Genomic DNA, 23,294 nt, shown 5'->3' on the forward strand with positions numbered 1-23,294 from the left:
GAAGACAAATATGGGAATAGGTTCTTTGTTAATCTCACCAAACCAGGGTAAAGACCATTACCCAAATTCTTTAGTCAAAGTAAACAAGCTTTGTTTTCTCTCAGACAGGGCTATCTCCATTAAGTGAGGTTTGAGAAAATAGCATTGAACATAGGAAAAAAGTGAGGCTTCTATGGCCCAGAAAACTGCAAGGCTAAGGGGTTTCCATGGGTTTTTGGTTACATAGGAACTTGGCAGAGCATTTCAAAATTATTTGGCAGAGCATCTTATCAGGGTGGATATTAGGGTATAAGGTGTGGAATGTCAAATACCAGAAAATGGGTCAAGACCTGGCCAAATGAAAGTTCTGCAGAAAACAGGCAACAGGCATGAACTTATTTTGACCTTGTAATAAGATGACTTTTTTTTATTTTATTTATTTTTTATTTAAGATAACTTTTAATCTTAAAATGGAGTCAGGCTGGTCCATCATCTTTCTCATCCCACTGTTGCTTTGATTGATTGAGACTAGTCTATAGATCCTAAATTACCTCTATTTATTTATTACCAATTTTATCAATACAAGATTTTCAGTCTGTTCTAATCTCACTCCTGCTCGAACATGATCAAGAAAAGAATGCTTATTTTCTAAAGTTAGGTCTGTGTCTCATTTTGCTCTGTGCCTTTTTCACACAGCACTGTTCCATAGTTGTGTTTGCATATTTGCACATGAACACTGGCCACTACAGGGAGAATCGTAGCGCCACAGTCGGTGTGCAGATTAAATGAAGCAATATAGGATGGTTAATACTATACATGTAGCAAACACTCAGAAAACATCAATTGTTTTGTATTATGGGAAGCTGCCGCAAAAAGCAGAGCTCAGTCCGTGAGCTGAGACTCTCCAAGTCTGCCATGTGAATTCAGCAGGGAGGGCTGGAAATCCAAAGAGCAGATGAGAATCTAAAGACCCTCTTGCAGTGTCACAAAAAAGGAAGTATGGACAGAAACATACAGGAACATTTACAAGTCTTGTGGAGTAGCACATTCCAGCTTCCTTGAGATGGGAATATCTGTAGTACAGATCACTTCCCACTGTCCTTGATGTTTCTTTCTCAGATGAGGCTATTGGCAACAGCAAGTGAAGGCCAAAGGGATACACCTTGGTAAATTGCTCTTATTTATTTATTTATTTATGGGTTTTTTTGTTTTGTTTTGTTTGAGGCAGAGTTTCTCTGTAGACTGCCCTGAAACTGTAGATCAGGCTGGCCTCAACCTCATAGAGATCCGCCTGTCTCTGCATACCGAGTGCTGGGATTAAAGGTGTGCACCCCCACCGCCTGGCTAATTTTTAAGTTTTTATTTTTAGTTGTGTGAGTAGCTGTGTGGGTTTGTGCACATGAGTTGATATTTGGAGGTCAGAGGCATTGGAGCCACTGAACTAGAGTTCTAGGCCATCAGACATAGGAGCTGGAAACTAAACTTAAGTCTTCTACAAAAGAGTGTGTACTCTTGACCACTGAGCCATCTCTTCAGCCCCTAAATAGTTGCTTTATTGGTTCTTTTATACTTTGAAACATATAATAAAAGCAGGCAATTTCCATTTCCTGAAGATTTGTTGAGTCATCAACTCACAACCCTTTCCACAGATTGATTTATTTATTTATGTACTTATTTAGGTATTTTTGAGACAGAGCTTTTTAAATAACTAGTAACTTTTTGTTTGAGGGAGAGAGAAAAAAAATCTAGCCCTTTGAACTTTTATCTCAAAAGCTTGTATTTACTCACATGTTAAGAGACTGAAGACTCCTTAGGATTTGATCCTTAAGAACCACATGTATTGGGGCAGAAGCAATGGCTTTGTACCTTAGAGCATATGTTGCTCTTGCAGAGGACCCAGGTGGAAGCTGACAACCATCCATAATTTTAGTGCCCTCTGGCTGTGGGCACCAGACACATGCATGGTGGACATGCATACATACATATATGCAGGCAAACACTCATACAAAAGAAATAGCATAAGCCCGATGGTGGTGACACACATCTTTAATTCCAGCACTCAAGAGGCAGATATCTGAGTTCAAGGCCAGCCTGGTCTACAGAGCAAGTTTCAGGACAGCCAGGGCTACACAGAGAAACCTCGTCTCAAAATAAAATAAGCAATAAGGTATAAAAAGATAAAAGGACCACATACTTTGTTTAATGCCAGCAAGATATCTCAGTAGAAGGAAAGGCCTAAGCCCTGCAGATTGTCCTCTGAGCTACACATGTACACTGTGGCGTGTGCATGTCCACTGGCATACAAAGAAGTTAATGAGTGATGAATAAGGAATGTAATTTAAAATTTAAAGAGGGGGAGAACTACATGTTTATTTGATTCTAACAACAGCCTCAACAGGTGGATAGATCGTATTATAATTAAAACTACATGCTATTAGCAGTCAAGAATCTACTGTATTCTAATTATACTGTATCTTGGTAATATGGTGAACAGGGAAAAATCTATGTCCATGTGGAAATTGCGTTTTTACAAGGAAGTCATAGAGAAATAATGTATCAAAATATATTTAACATGTTAAAATTTCAAGAAACTATATCGTAGCACATAGTAATATTCTGTAAGAAGCTAAAGAGACGGCTCATCTGTTAATAGCACTGGCTGCTCTTGCAGAAGACCCAAGTATAGTTTCCAGCACCCACCAAGTGGCTCACAACCATCTGTAATTAGATCCAGGGGATCTAACACCTTCTGGTCTCTTGAGGGGACCAGTATACACGTGGTGCATGGACATACGAAAGCAAACACCCATGCACATAAAAATAAATGCTTGATAAACACTTCATTAGATGAATAAAAGAAGGAACCAACAATCTGTACAAAATCTTACAGGATTCTAATCATAATTTTTCAAATATTGACACATTTGACTACAATTTATAGTCAAAACCTGGATTATCATAATTCTCTGTGTGTTGTGTCATCAATTAAAGAAATGATCACAGATTTCTCCATCTGATAGTAAGGATTTTAAGTGTGGCCTTTCCAAAGCATCAACTGGCTTCATTTAATCATTTATTTACTTACTCATTTTACTGTTTCTAGGGGAGGTGACACCAGGACTGTCTCAGGTGGAATACGCACTTCGAAGACACAAACTGATGGCTCTGATCCACAAGGAAACCCAGGGGCACAGTGGGACAGACCACACAGTGGTGGTGCTCTCCAACCCTACGTACTACATGAGCAATGACATCCCCTACACATTCCACCAAGACAACAATTTCCTGTATCTGTGTGGGTTCCAAGAGCCTGATAGCATTCTGGTCCTTCAGAGCTGCTCTGGGAAGCAGTTACCATCCCACAAGGCCATGCTTTTTGTGCCTCGGAGAGACCCTGGTCGAGAACTGTGGGATGGCCCTAGATCTGGCACAGATGGAGCAGTAGCCCTAACTGGGGTGGATGAAGCCTACACCCTGGAAGAATTTCAACACCTAGTACCTAAACTGAAAGGTAAGGCCGTAAAATCAAATCACGGGCCCAGTTAGAATTCGGGACTTCCTTGGCCTGTAGTTGTTAATTTTCTTTTTCTTTTTTTTTGTTTGTTTGTTTGTTTTTTTGTTTTGATTTTTGTTCTTCGAGACAGGGTTTCCCTGTGTCACAGTCCTAGCTGTCCTGGAACTAGCTCTTGTAGACCAGGCTGGCCTCGAACTCACAGGGATTCACCTACCTCTGCCTCCCAAGTGCTGGGATTAAAGTCGTGCGCCACCATGGCCTGGCTTTGTTAATTTTCTTTTCCTTTCTTCCTTCCTTTCTTTCTTTCTTTCTTTCTTTCTTTTTTAATTGTGTATACAGTGTTCTGCCTGCATGCCAGAAGAGGACACCAGATCTCATTGTAGATGGTTGTTAGCTGCCATGTGGTTGCTGGGATTTGAAATCAAGGCCTCTGGAAGACTAGCCTGTGCTCTAGTCTTCTCTCCAGCCCCATTGTTAATTTTCTAAAATAATTCTCCTAGTAATGTTTCTTTGGCCATCATGAAAAGAGTCATGTCTTTTGTAAAAAGCAAAACTATTGCTAAATGTGGTGACACATGCTGTATCCCAACGCTCAGGGAGACTGGGACATGAGGGTCTCTGATTGTATCCCAGCGCTCAGGGAGACTGGGACATGAGGGTCTCTGATGAGTTTGTTGTTGTTGTTGTTGTAGCTGTTAGTTTTTTGAGACAGTATTTCTCAGTGTAAACATCCCTGGCTGTCCTAGAACTTGCTTTGTAGACCAGGCTGCCCTTGAACTCACAGAGATTCACCTACCTCTGCCTCTTAAATGCTGAGATTATAGGTGTTTGCCCCAGGAGGCAGAATTTGAATCATTGAGTTCTGGGATTAAAGGTATACTCCAGTCACCTGCTCTCTGGAAGTTTTAAGATCAGCCTAGATTAAATGATGAGGCCTGTCTTGGACTTTGGCTGGGGGAAGCCACATAAATACTGAGCACAAGGCATTTTCTCTCTGGCCTTTTAATTTCTTACGTTAGTTACTACCTTTGTTGCCTCCCGAGTGCTGGGTTTAAAGGCATGCACCACCACCACCCAGCAACATATTTATTATTGATATGCTGTTTATGTTTTATTTTAGAAGGAACTTGGGGCTCATGTACTAGACAAGTGTTTTGCCAGTGAACTATTTCCTATTGTTAGAAATTTTTTTCAAAAATGTTGGGGATTTTTTTTTTCTCACTGTGGCTTTTTGAGGCTTGTCTCATGTAGTCCAGGTTGGCTTTGAACTCACTATGTAACTGAGTCCTGGTCCTCTCTTACACCTCCCAGGGTGTTATTACAGTAATGCAATGTCACACCCAAGCCAGTGTTAGTTTAATGTATGTTATTGCTTGGTGCTGGAGGCTGAACCAAGGCTCTCATTAGTGCTAAGCATGCTTTCCACCACTGAAGTCCCCCTTCAGCTTCTGTTGGTTCTAAACTTATTTGGCTTCCCATTTTAAGCGGAGACAAGCATGGTTTGGTATGACTGGATGAAGCCTTCTCATGCACAGCTTCACTCGGACTACATGCAGCATCTGACCGAAGCCAAAGCCAGAAGCAAGAACAAGGTTCGGGGTGTCCAGCAGCTAATCCAGCGCCTCCGACTAGTTAAATCTCCTGCGGAGATTAAGAGGATGCAGATTGCTGGGAAACTGACATCAGAGGTATGGAACTATTGAAAATATTTCTTTGTCAGATCACAAAACTCAAGTTCTTCATGTTTAGTAGGGCCTTTAAGGTCATATACCCATTGTAGTAACTTCAGAAGTCGAATTTATCTAACTTCTGCAATATGTTTAGTGAATATTAATAGATTTTCTATACTGCAATAATAGGTTTCTAACTGACACAGTAAGCCAGGTCAAGCTGAATTGAAAAGGCAAAAGCACAGGTAGATCTGAGCAAAGCAGCCTCCAGAGATCAGGGCAAGAGAAGTCACAGGCAGAACTAAGGCAGGGAGCTTATGTACCCTGTAGGTGAGGGGTGATGGCATGTCTCCACAACTGGGTTTCTGCCCAAGTATGGTCAAAAGCTGCTGGCTTTAGGTGAGATCTGGGCTTTTTGGCACCTTTTCTTAGTTGGAGATTCTCTGACAGGGTGGGGTTTGGAGAGAGGGGAATGGGGCTTTCTGGATCTGTTGGACTCTAGCATCCAAACACCGAGAAGGAATCACCCCCAGAGACCACCTCACACACCACAGCCGATGCAAAAGCATGAGGATTTTATTAATTCTGTCATGACAGGGTCCCTCAGCATTCGGGAAGCCGAGAGACCTCGAATAGCTTGTACAGTCTACTTTTAAAGGGGCCACAGAAGCAAGGGGGGTAGTTCTTTGACTATTCTGATTGGCTTATTTGAAAGGGCTATTACCAATAATTGACTGGAGAGCTGTTGCCAGATCAGATGAGGTAAGAGGTCATTTTGACCCGTTTCCCAGGGGACTGAATCAAAACATACTTATATGGGTAATTGTTCAGGAACTGAGCACGTGTGAGTGTAACTGTTAGGTCCTTGGTTCCCAGGGGAGGAGGGGAAGCACTATGGCACAGAGGCTCAGAGGATTCAGAATTGTCAAAAATGGCTTCAGGATTGTCTTAAAGTTTTACAGATCAAGCAAGAGTGAGCTGGTGGTTCCAGTCGATCAGCCCAACCTTTTGGGGTATATAGGCACTGGTTCAAATCTGGCTACTTCCTATTGGCGTGGGACACTTTGGGGAGGCAGAGTCAGGAAGTGGTGGACTCGTGCTCAGTGGGAGTTATAGGTGAAGCAGCTTGGTATTCTGGTTGTTTTGTTTCTGAGATAGGGTCTCTCTATGTAACCCTGGCTGTCCTGGAACTCTGTAGACCAGGCAAACCTTAAATTTAGAGATCTGCCTGCCTCTGCCTCTGCCTCCCAAATGTTGGGATTAAAAATTTACACAACGTCCAGCAAAGATTTTATTTTTGTTTGTTTGTTTTTGTTTATTTGTTTTGTTTTTCGAGACAGGGTTGTTCTGTGTAACAGCCCTAGGTGTCCTGGAACTTGTTCTGTAGACCAGGCTGGCCTTGAACTCACAGAGATCTGCCTGCCTCTGCCTCCCAAGTGCTGGAATTAAGGCAGTTATCTCTTAAGATAACTGGAGAGATAAGATTGCTTGCTGTGCAGTTATGAGGACTGTAATTCAAATCCCACAAACACCTGTCATTCCGGCTTTGAGAGATCTGGTGCCTTCTTCTTACCTCCACACAGCACAGGTCCAAACACCCTACATACATGTGCACATACACAAACACAAATATTTAGAAATAAAAATAAATTTATTGTCTGGAGATAGTGGCGCTTGTTTTAATCCCAGCACTCGGGAGGCAGAGGCAGGTGGATCTCTGTGAGTTTAAGTACAGCCTGGTCTACAAAGCAGGATCCAGGACAGCCAAGGCTACACAAAGAAACCCTGTCTTGGGTGGGGAAAAGTTAAGATAAATAAATTTATAATTATTTTGAGTGTATGGTGTTGTGCCTGCATGTATGTCTGTGCATGCAATGCCCAAGGAATTCAGAACCGGGGTTCTCCTGGGCCAGCAGTTACAGATGTTACAGATTGCCTTGTGGATTCTGAGGATGAAAGTGGGTACTCCGGCTAGGCAGTGATAATGCACACTTTTAATCCTAGCCCTCAGGAGGCAGATGGAGGTGGATCTCTCTTTGAGGCCAGCCTAGTCTACAGAGTGAGTTCCAGAACAGCACAACTCGTAATTTCACTGAAGCTCTCTTACTTGAAAACATGCTGAATCCACCGGGCTTAGGTCATGGGGTGATAGGAACAGCCACACTGATTCAGTTGTACCGCAACCATCTCCCTGGCCATCCACTGTGCACTTTTGAACTATTAACAATATTTGTCTTCAAGGGCAGAGGTAACACTCAGAGATCTCTGTGAGTTTGAAATCTACCTGGTCTGCATAGCAAGCTCCAGGCCAGCCAGGGATACATAATGAGACCCTGTCTCAAAAAAAAAAGCCTGCTGAATTAGACCAACTAGTTCCTTTCTTTGCCAGTGACTTAAGTATCTGATTGTTCATCTTATGTCTGTTCATCTGCAATAATAAAGCAAATAGCTATTTTACACATATTATAAGAGAGGGGGTAGAGCAGTGAATAAGTTTTTTGGGTTTTGTTTTTTTTTATGGGTTTTTTTTTTTTTTTTTTTTTTTTTTTTTTTTGAGACAGTGTTTCTCTGTGTGGCCCTGGCCTGGAACTAACACTGTAGACTGAGCTATCCTCAACTGAGATTCATCTGCTTCTGCTTCCTGACTGCTGAGATTAAAGACATGTACCACCACAGCCAGCTCTAACTTTTTGCCGTCATATTTTAGCGCTTTTATCTAAATCACAATTAATGACTGGTTAAACAGTGTTTATTCACATTATTGTTAATTTGCTTACTCTCATTTGTATTTCTGCATATAGCCAAAAATCGTGTGCTACCTCTTCAGTATTTGTTAGGTTAATGGCTCTCTCTCTCTCACTTATGGCTATTGAGTACTAGAGATTTGTAAGTCCTTCACCCTGAAGGGCATCTGGGTCAGTGACAAAAAGAATATTGTTCTGATGCACTAAGCATTTCTTCACACAGAGCATCTCTTGGGCTTTTGTAGCATCTGTTGATTGGTTCCCATCACCACAGCAATAATCTTGCCTTTTTTTTTAATTATTATTGAATTTACTTTTATTTTCTCTATTTTTTACTTAACTCTTACTTAAGGAGAGGGCATTCATATTGGACATGTGAGGAGATCAAAGGACAACAGGTGAGATTCAGTTTTCTCCTTCCACCATGTGGGCTGTGTGACTCAAACTCGGGTCCTTAGGCGCAGTGGCAAAGAGCTTCACCCACTGAGTCATCTCACTGACCTTTATGGTCTACATTTAACCTGTACAGAAGGTTGATGACGTATTTGTCAGCCTCAAAACAAGTCTACAAAGAGTAACATTATTTATTGAGAATTGCACATAACAAGGATATGCAAACTGTGGGTCTATTCAAAATGTAACAGGTTTTCTGTTAGGCCACTGACCAGCTCCCAAATCATGACATGGAGACTTCTTATTAGTTAGGAATGCTTGGCCTTACCTTATGCTTGTTTCTTGCTAGCTCTTATGACTTAATTTCTCCTGTTTCTCTTCATCTACATTTGCCTTGAGACTTTTTACCTTTCTTTCTTTCTTTCTTTCTTTCTTTCTTTCTTTCTTTCTTTCTTTCTGTATATTTTACTTTCCTGCTGTCTCCATGTCTGGATGTCTGGCAACTGCCTGGCTTCTGGCCCCAGGCTGGGTCTCTCTTTCTCCCTCATTCTCTTCCCCTCTGCTCCTCTCTTTCAAGCCTAGTTTTTTCCTCCTAATTCTCTCTGCGTGCCAGGCCTTCCTGTCCCTCTCCTGCCTAGGTGTTGGCCATTCAACTTTTTATTAGACCAATCAGGTGCATTGGGCAGGTAAGGTATGTAAATAGATGTTTCCTGTCCCAGCTGCTGAGTCCCCGATAATCACTCAGAGGCTTATATTAATTACAAATGCTCAGTTGATAGCTCAGGCTTGTTACTAGCTAAAACTTAATTTAAATTAACCTATTTCTGTTCATCTGTATTGACACGTGATTCCTGGCTTTACTTGTCCTCTGGCATGTCTTGTTTCCTGGGCAGCTGGCTAGCATCTCCCCATTTCACCATCCTTCCCATCATTCTGTTTGATTTTCCCACCTAACTTCCCAGCTACCAACCTATCAGCTTTTTATTAGCCAGTGAGAGTAATACATATTCATAGTGTGGAAAAGGTTTGTTCTAGAGCTTTTCTCTTTTTGTCTAAATAAAAATGAAGGTTTTAACCTTAATATATTAAAACTATATATAACAAAAAGTTATTAAGAATTACAGTAACAGTATATAGATAATATAATATAATCATATTCTATGATTAATAGTGTTACTTCATTCTTGTGATTGGGTTCTCTTTGTAGCCCATGCAAGCCGTGAACTCATAATAATTCTCCTGCCTCAGCTTCCCAAGGTCTGGGAGTGCAGGTGTGAGTCAACATGAATTTTCTTCCCTGAAACTGCCATACTGTTTTCTACTTTGATTGGGTTATTTTAATTGTTGTTGAGCTACACATCGACCTTATTTATTATTACTTATATGTTTATGGGCCCATATGATATGGCCCTGCATGTGCATGCAGGTCAGCAGACAGCTCTGTGGAGTTGTTTCTCCTCCAGGAATTGACCTCAGGTTGTCTGGCTTCACAACAAGTACTCTGATGAGTGTCTTACCTCTCTAACAGTAAATACCCTTTGATACACTGGGGGTTTTTTCTAATTTTTATGAAGTCCAGTTTGTCTTTTTATTGTTACCTGCACTTTTGGTATCATATCACGGGGAAGAAAATCACTGATCAAGTCACTGTTAAAAAGCACTTCATAGGCTGGGCGATGGTGGCGCCCGCCTTTAATCCCAGCACTCAGGAGGCAGAGGCAGGTGGACCTCTGTGAGTTCGAGGCCAGCCTGGTCTACAGGGCAAGTTCCAGGACAGGTCCTTTTTTTAAAGATTTTATTTATTTATTATGTATACAACATTCTGCCTCCATGTATGCCCGCATGCCAGAAGAGGGCGCCAGATCTCATTATAGATGGCTGAGAGCCACCATGTGGTTGCTGGGAATTGAACTCAGGACCGCAGGAAGAGCAGCCAGTGCTCTTAACCACTGAGCCATCTCTCCAGCCCCCCAGGGCAGGTCTTGAAAAACAAAAAAAAACACTTCTTAGAATTTTGTAGGTTTAGCTAATATGTTTAAGTTGGTCATCCATTTTAAATACATTTTTGTATGTGGTAAAGGGCTAATCTAATTTTTTTTTCTCTTTGAGACAAGATTTCTCTGTGTAGTTTTGGCTGTCCTGAATATCACTTTGTAGACCAGGCTGGCCTGAACTCACAGAGATCCACCTGCCTCTGCCTCCTCAATGTTGGGATTAAAGGTGTGTGCCACCACCACCTGACTGCTCCACAACTTCCTAGCCTAACCTAATTTTTGGTATGTCTTTTTCTTAGTTTTGTTTCTTTTGTAAAGTGTTGAACTTACTTACTACTATTTTATATCTAGGATATCAGTAACAAAACTTTTGTTTGTGAAAGGTCTCAATAAGTAGCACGAACTAACCTTAAGCCTTCCAAGTGTTGGGATTTCAGATGCCTGGCTGATACAGTTATTACTCCTTTTTACATGTTTCTGGGGTTCCACAGCTGACTCATGTAGTCTACTGGAGGTGCCTTTTCAGTCACCCCTAAGTAAGAAATGTGTTGTTCTGTAGCATCGCAGGCATTAGTAGCATTTCTGCATCTTTAGTGTACATTTATCTGACCAAAGAGGGGCACGATTCACCCATTTCAGGGCAGAGAGGGGATGGCCATTTCTTTTCATGCTTGGTTTTTGAGGTAGGGTTTTTACTGTATAGACCAGGCTAACCCTGAACTGAAAATCCTACCCAGACACCCAAATGCTGTTCTCAGTGCTGTGTAGCACAATTCCTGGTTTATGGGTATGCACAGTAGAATGCCCTCTTAATCAGTTTTGGTAAATTAGGCACTTCTGTGAAATAGGATGAGGACACACTTAGCCTGATCAGCCCATTACTTTTTTGTTTTATTTTGTTTTGTTTTTGTTTTTCAAAATAACCTCGGCTACTCTGGAACTCCCTTTGTAGACCAGGCTGGCCTTGCACAGAGATTTGCCTGCCTTTACCTTCCAAGTGCTGAGATTAAAGGTACCCATGACTACTTAAAGCAAGGGATCTCACACAGTGTTGAACATATTGGTACACAACTTTAATTCCAGCACTTGGGAGGCAAAGGCATATGTCCGTGAGTACAAGGCCAGCCTGGTCTACATATTGAGTTCCAGGCCAGCCAGAGCTACTTTGTGAGGATCTTTGTGAGTTCAAGGCCAGCCTGTTCTACAGAGTTAGTTCAAGGACAGGCTCCAAAGCCACAACCATCTGTAACTCCATTTCTCAGGGACTCAATGATCTCTCCTGACCTCCATGGACATTGCACCCATGTGATATACAGACATACCTACTGGCAAAGCATACATACATATAAAAATTTTTTAAATTAAAAACAACTCAGATTTCACAAATCACAGGTCAATATTTTTAAAATTTATTTATTTTACGGGTATTTTCATGCGTGTAATTATGTGTATAATGTGCACACCTGTGGCCCATGGAGGTCAGAAGAGGGCACTAGAGTCCCTTGAACTGGAGTTAGGGTGGGTATGAGCCACCATGTGAGTGGAACCAAGCTTGGGTCCTGCAAGAGAAAAAAATGCTCTTGACTTCTGAGCTCTCTCTCCAGCCCAAACAGGTAAATCTCTTTATTTTTTTTTCTTTTAAATTTGTGTGCCTGTGTTGAGCATGGTGATATAGGCCTTAGCATTCAGGAGGCAGAGGCAGGAGGACCTCTGCGAGTTTAAAGCTACCCTGCTCTACATAGGGACTTTGAGGCTAAGCAGAGATGCATAGTGAGCACCGGTCTATTAAATAAATGAGAGAGTAAGAAAATACACTAGAGAAAGAGGTATGCACATGCCTGAGAAGACAGAGCATGGATTTCAGGAATTAGGATTATAGGTGGTTGTAAGTCATTTGGCATGGGTCCTGCAAAGTAAAGTGGTCCTCTGCAGTAGCAGCAAATGCTCGTCATCCCTGGACTGTCTTTCTCCAGTCTGCAAGTCAATTTATTTTGTTTTTGTTTTTTTAATTTTTGTTTCGTGTGTGTGTGTGTGTTTTGTCTGCATGTTTGTCTGTGCATCTTTACATGCAGTGCCCACAGGGCCAGAAGAGTCTATTGTGAGCCAATGTGTGGGTGCTGGGAGTCAAACATAGGTCCTCAGGAAGAGCACCAAGTACTCTTAATCACTGAGCCATCTCTCCAGCCCCAACAAGTCAGTTTCCTTTTTTCTCTGTGTAACCACCCTGGCTGTCCTAGAACTCACTCTGTAGGCTAGACTGGCTTCAAATTCACAGATACGCCTACCTCTACCTCCCAAGTGCTGAGATTACAGCCCTTGCCCCCACCACCTGGCACCTCTCTCCCTTTCTTGAGATCAGAGACCATGTTATATGTATTTATAAACTTCCTGGCCCCAGTGACATTAAAGGTGTATACCACCACCCGGGTGCAGATCATTTTTGTTGTTGTTGTTTGTTTGTTTGTTTTTGTTTTTCAAGGCAGAGTTTCTCTGTGTTGCGTTGGTGCCTATCCTGGAACTAGCTCTTATAGACCAGACTGGCCTCTGCCTCCTGAGTGCTGGGATTAAAGGCATGCACCACCACCGTCCCAGCTTGACACCACCTTCTTGCCCCTAGGGTCCTTCCCTCACATGTACAAGCCCACACAACTTACAAGTCTAATTAGAAATCTAAAATAATAAGCCAGGCATGGTTGCTCTCACATTTAATTCTAGCACTCAGGAGGCAGAGGCAGGTAGATCTCTGAGTTAGAGGCCAGCCTGGTCTACAGAGCAAGTTCTAGGACAGCCAGGACTACACAGAAACCCTGCCTCAAAACAACCAAGAGAGAGAAGAGAAGGAGTCGTGTAGTTTCCTTTTTCACATTGGGTGCTAAGAAACTAAGATAAATTTGTGGCCCACTTATAAGTAGCCATAGTCATCATGATAATCTTTGTGGTTCAGAATGAATATTTTCAACTCCTTTCCACACCTCAGAGCTTGTTTTAGCTCTAAATTTAGCCTGTCGTGTCATGTTTTAAATATCTGTATAAGCTAATCAATATATTTTCTGCAGCCCTGGGAGTGTAGCTAAGTAATAGAGCACACCTGGGTTAATCACTTGCACCATAAATGTGTGTGTGTGTGTGCGTGTGTGTGTGTGTGTGTGTGTGTGTGTGTGTCTAAAAACTAAGTATGGTTGTGAATTGCAAGTATATATACCAATAAAAATAGACATACACACGGGTGTGGCTGTCCCAGAGAATCAGTATTCTGGGCCATTGTTTCTCAGGGGAAGTATTTTTGTCCCTTTTGTAGTTGCCATATCTGGTGTTTGAATATGCAGGATGCTATTGACATCCTACATTGATTTTATGTGAGTGTTTTGCGTGTGTGTGTGTGTGTGTGTGTGTGTGAGAGAGAGAGAGAGAGAGAGAGAGAGAGAGAGAGAGAGAGATTGTACCACAGGCTTGCTTGCTGCACACAGAGACCAGAAGAACACATCAGATCTTCTGGGTGTGGAGTTACAGATGCTTGTGAACTGCCTTGTGGGTGCTGGGAATCACACTCAGAACCTCTGGAAGAGCATCCAGTACTCATAACCACTGAACCCATCTCTCCCAGCCCTAATTTTTAAAAATAAAAAAGTACTGAAGTTGGGAAACCCTGCTGTAGACTAGGCCATTCATTCAGTCCTTGATTTCACACAGTAGAACTGCAGACACATCTTGTTACATGACACGTGCTGCTTCCTCTTTTGTGCAGCTCTGTCAGAACACCTGGGAATAATTAGCTCCATCAGTGATAGCGGTTTCTTCAGCTTCACACTTGTGGAGACTAGGAGTTCTCACGCTCAGAGTGGCACCTCTCAACTGCTAATCCCGTTCTTGAGGGGGCAGACCCTGTGATGCATCACTTCAAGGGCCCTGACCTTCCTACCACCCCAGAGAGGATTAGATTTTTCTTTTTTTAAAGATCTACTTATTGCTGGGCAGTGATGGCACATGCCTTTAATCCCAGCACTTGGGAGGCAGGGGCAGGCGGATTTCTGTGAGTTCAAAGTCAGCCTGGTCTATAAGAGCTAGTGCCAGGACAGGCTCCAAAGTTACAGAGAAACCCTGTCTCGAAAAAAAAATTATTTATTTTGTACATGTGTCTGTTACTTTCATTTTTCTAATTAACTTCTAGAGACCCTCCTGGCTCTGCCTCCTGGGTGCTTGTATAAAAACATGTACTGATGGTTGACTCAGCATGAGTTTTGGAGAAGACATAAGACTTTACAGAGTGCTGGCTCTAACATGTTTATTCTGAGTGGGAAGGTTGAGCGCCCTAACTCTAAATCGGTCATCAGTCAACTATTCCGGCGAGCAATGTTTCTTTTCCCTCCTGAAATTTTATAATACTTAGTCATAGCATCTGGTTGAGAAAACTCTGTAGCTCTGGCTGGCCTGGAACTCACTCTGTAGACCAGACTGGCCTTGAACTCAGATCCTCTCCTGGGTGCAGGGATTAAAGGCTTGTGTCCCCATCCTACCCCCAGCTGGGAAAAGTGTTCTTTATTTGAACCCCAACATTTTGAATATTTGAGTGATAGATAAAATGAAACTGTATTTGGGGCTGAAGAGATAGCTCAGTTCTTAAGAGCACTGGCTGCTCTCCAGAGGACCTGGGTTCATTTCCCAGCACCGACATGACAGCTCACAGCTGTCTGTAAGCTCAGTTTTAAGGGACCCTCACTAGGAAGTACATGCAGGTGAACAAATGTAACCATAGTCCTCCCCCTTCCCTCTCTCTCCAGGCCTTCATAGAGACCATGTTTGCCAGTAAAGCTCCAGTGGATGAAGCCTTTCTCTACGCAAAGGTGAGCTTCACATAGCAGGAGATGGCCTGTTGGGGCAAATGTGTAAGTGAGGTCACTGGTTCCCAGGTGGCAGGCATCAGCTTGCAGGCAGGTAGAGTAGTGGCAGCTCATCCTCCTCGTGTTGTTGCTAACTTACTCATCTAAAGCACGTGGTGTTCCCGTGAAGAAAAGTGTGAACGGAGACCAGCACTGAGTACCTGTAAAGGAAGGGAGACCTGAAACAGCCCTTAGACGGAGCCTTCGGAGTGTACTGAAGGTGGCAGAATGTAGTTTCCCAGCATGCTTTTCCACTTAACCAGAACATTTAGGTTAGTAACTATTTACAGAACTAAAATTAGCCATTTTAAGCCGGGCAGTGGTGGCGCACGCCTTTAATCCCAGCACTCGGGAAGCAGAGGCAGGCGGATCTCTGTGAGTTCAGTGCCAGCCTGGTCTACAAGAGCTAGTTCCAGGACAGGCTCCAAAGCAACAGAGAAACCCTGTCTTGAAAAACAATAAACAAACAAACAAATAAATAAATAGGGCTAGAGAGATGGCTCAGCGGTTAAGAGCACTGACTGGTCTTCCAGAGGTCCTGAGTTCAATTTCCAGCAACCACATGGTGGCTCACAAACATCTGTAATGAGATCTGGTGCCCTTTTCTGGCCTGCAGGCATACGTGCAGACAGAACACTGTATACATGATAAACATTTAAAAATAAATAAATAAAATAAGCCATTTTAAGGCATTGATAAAAATATAAGCCATATATTGATTAGTTGATAAGAATAGCCTTGCATGTGTTTTTGGACTCAGCCTTCTTTACAGATTTTCTCTGTCTTCTGAACTTCCTTTGAAAACCATGGGAAGCTTAAATTACAGGAGATTAAATAATAAGGTTGTTGCATGTCAGAATGTTTAGGAAATGAACACATGTGGTCAGGAGTTCAGAGTCATCCTCAGGTATATAGTAAGTTTGAGGTCAATCTGGGCTACGTGAGCTCCTGTCCTTACTAAAGCTGGATGACAGGATTGATGTGAGAGGGCGTTTGTAGACCAGAATATAGAACATCGGGAAGAGTCAGAAATGTGCTGAGTTGGTGGCATGAAATGGTTGCTTAGGTATGGCCAAGTGTTCCAGTAATAACTTAGAGTAAGTACCTCTGGTGGTTGAAAACAGCCTGGGCTGGGACAGTTCCACAGAAACCGTGTGAGTCACACTTTGTTCTTTTTCACAGTTTGAATTTGAATGCCGGGCCCGAGGTGCCGACGTCTTAGCCTACCCACCAGTGGTTGCAGGCGGTAATCGCTCAAACACTTTGCACTACGTGAAGAACAATCAGCTCATCAAGGTATTCGGAATGCCCTGTGGTCTGCTCCCCAAGAGGCTCGGGTTTCCCAAACTCACTGCTCTTCCTTCCCTCGCAAATGGAATGCCATTGAAAAGCACTTTTTATTTCTAAAATGGTCTGTGGATATTATTTCATTAGTCCTTGGAGTAGCCCTGTCAGGTAGGAACATTTTCTAGCATACTTAGTGGGTGAAAAAGATAGTTGTTAAATGTTAGCAAGCCATAGTACACAGGCAGGGTGTGAGGCAGCACTGGGTGGACCAGGCGGGGTAGCCTCCAGAGTGCTGCGTGTGAAGCAGCCTGTGGAGCTGCTAAAGCTGGTATTTCTTTATGGGCTTCCTTAGCCTACTGGTTCAGGCTCTTTTTTTTTTTTTTTTTTTTTTTAATTTATTGTGGTAATGATTGTGTCTTTGTTTTGTCTTTTTTGGATGGTTGATATGGGTGGTTTAGAGACAGGGTCTGATGTAGCCAAGAATGACCCTGAGCTTTCTTGTGTGCCTCTCTCTCTAGTGCTAGGATTACAGGTGGATGCCATCATCCAGTTCTATGTAGTTCTGGGGATGGAACCCAAGGCTTTGTCATATTAGACTCTACTGAGCTACATTCTAGTCCATACCGTAGGTTTTGTTTTTTGGGTTTTTTTTTACCAATACATACTTAACATAATTTGACTTTGTTTTTGAACTTTGTTTGTTTGTTTGTTTGTTTAAAATATTTGTTTATTTATTATGTATACAATATTCTGTCTGTGTGTATGCCTGAAGGCCAGAAGAGGGCACCAGACCCCATTACAGATGGTTGTGAGCCACCATGTGGTTGCTGGGAATTGAACTCAGCACCTTTGGAAGAGCAGGCAATGCTCTTAACCTCTGAGCCATCTCTCCAGCCCTGTTTTTGAACTTTATATAACTTCAGAATGTTTAGGAGCGGAGTATTATTGTTGGCAGGATGCTACTCCATGGTTTAGACTAGCTTAGAATTCTCTTGTGTAGCCCAAGCTGGCCTCAGACTTGTAGCAATCCTCCTGCCTTGGTCTCTCTCCCAAGTGCTGGCATTACAGCATGCACACCATGCCCGGCTTTGAAGCCATTTCACAGCACTTCCAGTGGCACACAGCTGCAGTTGCTCTGCGGTAGTTTGACTGTGTAGAACAACAGGCGGTCTAAAGGGTTAAGTCAGTTCGCATAGGACTGAGACGTGATGTGATGGCTTTCCCTCTTGTGCTGTTACAAGGCCCACTGGAGTGCTCTGTGGCTACTCAACAGCTTGAACTGCAAGGCCATTGTAAGACTAGGCCACCTTTCCTACTAAGCTAGACAGAATGTCATGGAAATTAGTACATTACAATATTTCACATTTTTATTTAGAAGCATCATTAGTTTCATAAAACTAATGATATATATACTTAAGTAAGAGAGTTTTGGAGGTGGAATTAAAGAGACAAGTCTTATCATGTGGCCCAGGCTGTCTGCAAACTCCTCGCCTTTAGCTGTCATTCTTTGTCAACCTTCTGAGAGTAGCTGGGGCACCAGGCATGCGCAGTGTTTTTTGGGTCTTATATTATTGTTTGCGTTGCTAAGGGTCAGACTTGGGGTGCCTTGGATGCTCTGCCACTGAGCTATATTGCACAAACACAATTGTTTGTTTTTGTTTTGTTTTTTATTTCATTTACATTTAATTAGACATCCCATTCTCAGAATTTGTTAAAAACAAAACCAAATTGTTTTCTATTCTTTTTTGTAATTAAATTAAAATTTAATTAAAATTAAAATTGTTTCACAATTTTTTTAAAGATTTATTTTTATGTACATTGGTTTATTGCCTGCTCATATGTCTGTGTGAGGTGTCGGATTCCTGGAACTGGAACACTACAGACAGTTGTGAACTACCATGTCGGTGCTGGGAATTGAACCCAGGTCCTTTGGAAAAGCAGCCAGTGCTCTTAACAACTGAGCCATCTCTCTAGCCCAATAATTGTTATTTTTAAGTGACTTTAATACTATAAATTTTTTTCTTAACTTCTTAATGAGATAATAGACATTTATATGCTATTTCCAAATTTATAATGTTATTGTTTGTGCCCTGGCATATAAGAAATCAAGTTCTTCCAAGGGACACGTAAGAGTGGAATGTCTGGGTTGAAAGATGCGCATGTTTGCATCTTGGATAATACCAGACATTTCCAAAGTGATTACGGCAATTAAATTTCTTTTCCTGAGATAACTTTATACATTTTTCTACCACCTTGTTTGTTTTGCTTAAGTCATGGTCATATCTAAATCCGCTTCATAATCATAGTTACTATATCTTTTCTCAAAAAGAAGTATCACTGGGACAGTTACTTTAAGAAGTAAAGATGCCAGTGGGCTTATGTGGTGTGCCTTTAATCCCAGTCCTCTGAAGACAAGGATAGGCAGATCTCTAGTATGAGTTTGAGGCTAGCCTGGTCTTCATAGTAAGTTCTAGGCCAGCCAGGGCTACATAGAGAACTCAAAAATCCAACTTGGTTTTATGTAAATTAATTTATTTCTGCTTTCTATATCTATACGTTTATGTATTTAATCTGTTGTCAGTGTCTCAGATGTAATTAAGGTATTATCTTTCCTGTGTTCTATATGTTCATTCCTTACTCCTTCAAGGTCTCTAAAATAGATGTGTCCTACACCTTTTCATTCTGTTCTCTATTTCATGCTTCCCCTTGCCTCGACTTCATCATGTTCTAGGTGATTGTGTTAGGTATATCTACCAGTGTTGGTATGTGTCTTACTTGCTATTAACTTAGCCCACTATTGCCAGGTCTAGGTTTTTGTTTTTGTTTCTGAGATAGAGAATTGCTATATAGTACCAGCTAGCCTGGAACTCACAGAGATTTCCCTGCTTCTGCCTCCTGAGTGCTAAAATTGAAGGTGGGTATCACCACACCCAGCCTTGGGTTATCTGTTTTTAAGCAAAAGTCTTTCCAATATCTCTTATATAATGTGAATGTTTTATAAAGTGTTTTGTACAGGGCCAAGTTAGCTTTTAACAGGGACTTTATTCCATCCTGTTGCCATTTCTTCCGTCCTCCACCCTCACCTCCACCCCAGACAGGGTTTCTCTGTGTAGCCCTTGCTGTCTTGTAACTTACTCTGTAGACCAGGCTGACCTCAAACTCAGAGATCCACCTGCCTCTGCCTCCTGAGTGCTGAGGGATTTTTTTTTAAATATTTATTTATTATGCATACAATATTCTGTTTGTGTGTATGCCTGCAGGCCAGAAGAGGGCACCAGACCTCATTACAGATGGTTGTGAGCCACCATGTGGTTGCCGGGAATTGAACTCAGGACCTTTGGAAGAGCAGGCAATGCTCTTAACCACTGAGCCATCTCTCCAGCCCTAGTGCTGAGGCATTAAAGGCATGTGCCACCACTACCTGACAAATACCATCATTTTTATGCCAAAGTTTGTTTTTATTTCTGTATGGCAAGGATATGACCTACCTTTAAGGGTTATGAGTTGATCAGGACAAAGACACTCAACATTTTCTTCTTTCCCACATGTATTGTGACAGCAGCAAAGGAATGCTAAAATTAAGAGCTAAAAGTAGTGAATCTGTGTTCGTTCATGGCCAGCCTCTTCTATATAGAAAGTTCCAGACCAGCCAAAACTACACATAGAGACCCTAAGGAAAAGATGCTAAGAGTAATTGTGTTTAGTAAGGAAGTAGATTAACGTATGTTGTTGTTGTTGATGATGATGATGATGATGATGATGATGATGATGATGATTGTCAAGCACCCTTACTCAATGAACCATCCTGCTGGCCCCAGAAACTTTCCCCCTCAATTTGTGTGTGTAGTTTGTCTGCATGGGCCCATGAAGATCAGAAGAGGTCATCAGATCCCCTGCAACCGGATCTGAGAGTGGTTGTAAGCCACTATGTGAGTGCGGGGAACCAAACCCAGCTCGTCTGCTAGAACAAGTGCTCTTAACCACCAAGCCATCTCTCCAGCGGTCCAGAGACATAGATAAGAACTTGCAGTTGTGAGATTGCCTCATTGCTATCTCCTTCCCTTTCTGTGTTCCAGGATGGTGAAATGGTGCTTCTTGATGGAGGTTGTGAATCTGCCTGCTATGTGAGTGACATCACCCGGACATGGCCTGTCAATGGCAGGTAGGCATCTACAGAGTAATATGCCCCATGGATCTTAGGATTTAAGTTAGTGGATGGATGTATCTAGAATAAGTGGCTCTTATATATCAAGTTAGCTGTCTTTATAAAGCTTTTTACTGTTTTTGTTTTTGCCTGATTTATTCATGTAAGGCACATAGAAAGGCTTAACATAGGAATCACATACACTTTGTTTTGATATTTGCATTTGTGGTTTTCTTTATTGCTTTTTACCTTCTAATTATAATGTCTTATACAGTAGTATATCTTTGTTGCATTAACACTTCGTAGATAATGATTATAAAATCTCAACAAAATTTTTTTTGTTTTGTTTTGTTTTGGTTTTGGTTTTTTTCGAGACAGGGTTTCTCTGTGGCTTTGGAGCCTGTCCTGGAACTAGCTCTGTAGACCAGGCTGGTCTCAAACTCACAGAGATCCGCCTGCCTCTGCCTCCCGAGTGCTGGGATTAAAGGCATGTGCCACCATCGCCCGGCTCAACAAAATATTAAGAACAATTTGAAGGCACTAGAGAGTATCTATCCATTATAGGCAAAAAGTGTAAATCCTGCTGGGTAGTGGTGGTGCGCACCTTTAATTCACCAGCACTCAGAAGGCAGAAGCAGGCAGATCTCTGTGAGTTCAAGGCCAGCCTGGTCTACAAAGCAAGTTTCAGGACAGCCAGGGCTGTTACACATAGAAACCCTGTCTCAAAAAACAAACAGTCAAAACCTGTAAAATTGTGTGTGTTTTTGCACCAGGTGTGTAGTGCCCACAAACCAGACGAGGGCATTGGATCCCCTGAAATTGAAATTATGAACAGCTTTAAGATGGGGCTGGGGAGATTGCTCTGATGTTGGGAGTATTGGCTGTTCTTCCTAGAGAACCCAGGTCCAATTCCCAGTACCCACATAGCAACTCATAACTGTCTATAACTCCAGTTCCAGGGGTTCTGACACCCTCACACAGACACACATTTAGGCACAATAATGCACATAAAATAGATAAAAATAAATAAACCATTTAAAAAAATAAACAGCTGTGAGCCATCATGTGGGCACTGAAAGTCAAACCCGGGTCCTCTGGAAGAGCAGCCAGTCTCAAAACCACTGAGCTGCCTCTCCAACCCATGTAAATCCTCTTAAAATTACTAAAATGGGTAGATTTAGTGGTTAGGGTTTTCAGCCTGAGGCTAGTTTCTTCATTTTTTTTAAATTTAGTTTTAATTTATATACCTGTGTGCATACAGGAACCAGTGAAGGCCAGAGGCATTGGATGCCCTGGAGCCACATTTACAGGTAATTCTGCCTGACTGGGTGCTATGAACTAAACTCGGGTCCTCTGCAAAAGGAGGGAGTCACTCTGAACACTGAGCCACCTCTCTGGCAAGCCCCAAAGGCGTTTCCTGGTCCACAGTACTATACCAGTGTAAAGCCAGTCTCAGAAGCCTAAGATGGCAGAGAACAACCTGGCAGCAATGGCACACGCCTTTAATCCCAGCACTCTGAGGCAGAGGCAGGTGATCTCTTGAATTCAAGTCTAGCCTGGTCAACAGAGTGAGTTCCAGGACAGCCAAGGCTATACAGAGAAACCCTATCTCAAAAAAGAAAAAAAAAAACAGAGAACAGATTTAGGTCCTGGCAAACAAACCAGAAATTTGGGGGAAATTCTTGAAGAGAGGAAGCTAGAGAGAGTAAATCCCCAAATCTTCATATAAAATATTCAGAAATTATTAGCTAATAACAAAACTTTGCTACAAAGACACTAGAGTACTCAGTAAAATACCAGCAGCTAGAATCTGGGTAAACTAGGCAGAGAGTCTAATTGCTTCCCATTGAGAACACTTGTGCTTTGGATCCAGCCAAGATGAGAAAATCACTCTTCAGAACAACATAACCCCTAAAGCAACCAGAAAAAGATAATACAAATAAGTATATCTAACAAGCCAATAGAGGCAGTAACAGATGCCGCAACTGCTGTAGCAGCTACGATGCCAACAATAATTACCGAAATTCCAAAATCTCTCTTTTCTCGAAACAGTGTCATGCTGCTGGATGCCTCTACAGGGACAGGTACAAAACGTAGCATCCGGGTCACCACTGCAAGGGGAAATTTTTGAGCATCCCAACACAGGGTATAATAGCATTTACCGGATCTACAATAAAATTCATTGTCTATGGCACTCTTATTGCTCACAATCCACATAAAGGGAGGCCAGACGCAAACTGGAGTGGCTTCATAATCTACATGTCTAAAAGATTTATATTTTACTCCGGAGGCAGTCCATTGAAATGACCCTGAACTCTTGCGTGATTGGAGTTGACTGCCCAGGGATCCCTTCCAGTCAAATTCCAATTGGCCCTGTTCGCTTCTGCCTCCTTTCAGCATGGCCATGGGTGTAAGATCAGTGCAACTTCCATTAACACCGCAAAGCAGCCATTGATCAAACGGATTAGTATCCGCCCGCATGGGGTCCAAAGATGTAAAGTTAGTTCCCATGCCTATCCTTGGGGAAAAGGAAAACAGGCCTGTAATAGCCCAGGCAGCATCCCTGGATTGGCATCCTGTCCAAGGCAATGCCATCTCTTCCGTTTGTCTGCCGGTGCAAAAGGAGGCCAATTTTGGTTGCCGTGGCGGGGTAAAAGAACCATTTATAGCCGGGCGATGGTGGCGCACGCCT

General features: G+C 42.3%; 1 protein-coding gene across 3 annotated transcripts in view; it reads left to right on the forward strand.

Moving 5' to 3' along the window:
• The window catches only part of Xpnpep3 (X-prolyl aminopeptidase 3), a 50,594-nt gene that overhangs the window by 17,331 nt on the left and 9,969 nt on the right, over positions 1-23,294 (forward strand). For all 3 annotated transcript variants that reach the window (XM_041672641.1, XM_041672643.1, XM_041672642.1), the window contains 5 exons: positions 3,083-3,490; positions 4,979-5,181; positions 15,073-15,135; positions 16,354-16,467; positions 20,535-20,620. In XM_041672641.1, the coding sequence (XP_041528575.1) occupies positions 3,083-3,490; positions 4,979-5,181; positions 15,073-15,135; positions 16,354-16,467; positions 20,535-20,620 (874 nt within the window). The remainder of the gene's footprint in view (positions 1-3,082; positions 3,491-4,978; positions 5,182-15,072; positions 15,136-16,353; positions 16,468-20,534; positions 20,621-23,294) is intronic.

Source organism: Microtus oregoni, unplaced genomic scaffold (genome assembly GCF_018167655.1).
Source record: "Microtus oregoni isolate MIOR12 unplaced genomic scaffold, Mior012 000022F_ref0000154, whole genome shotgun sequence".
NCBI classification, from domain to species: Eukaryota; Metazoa; Chordata; class Mammalia; order Rodentia; family Cricetidae; genus Microtus; species Microtus oregoni.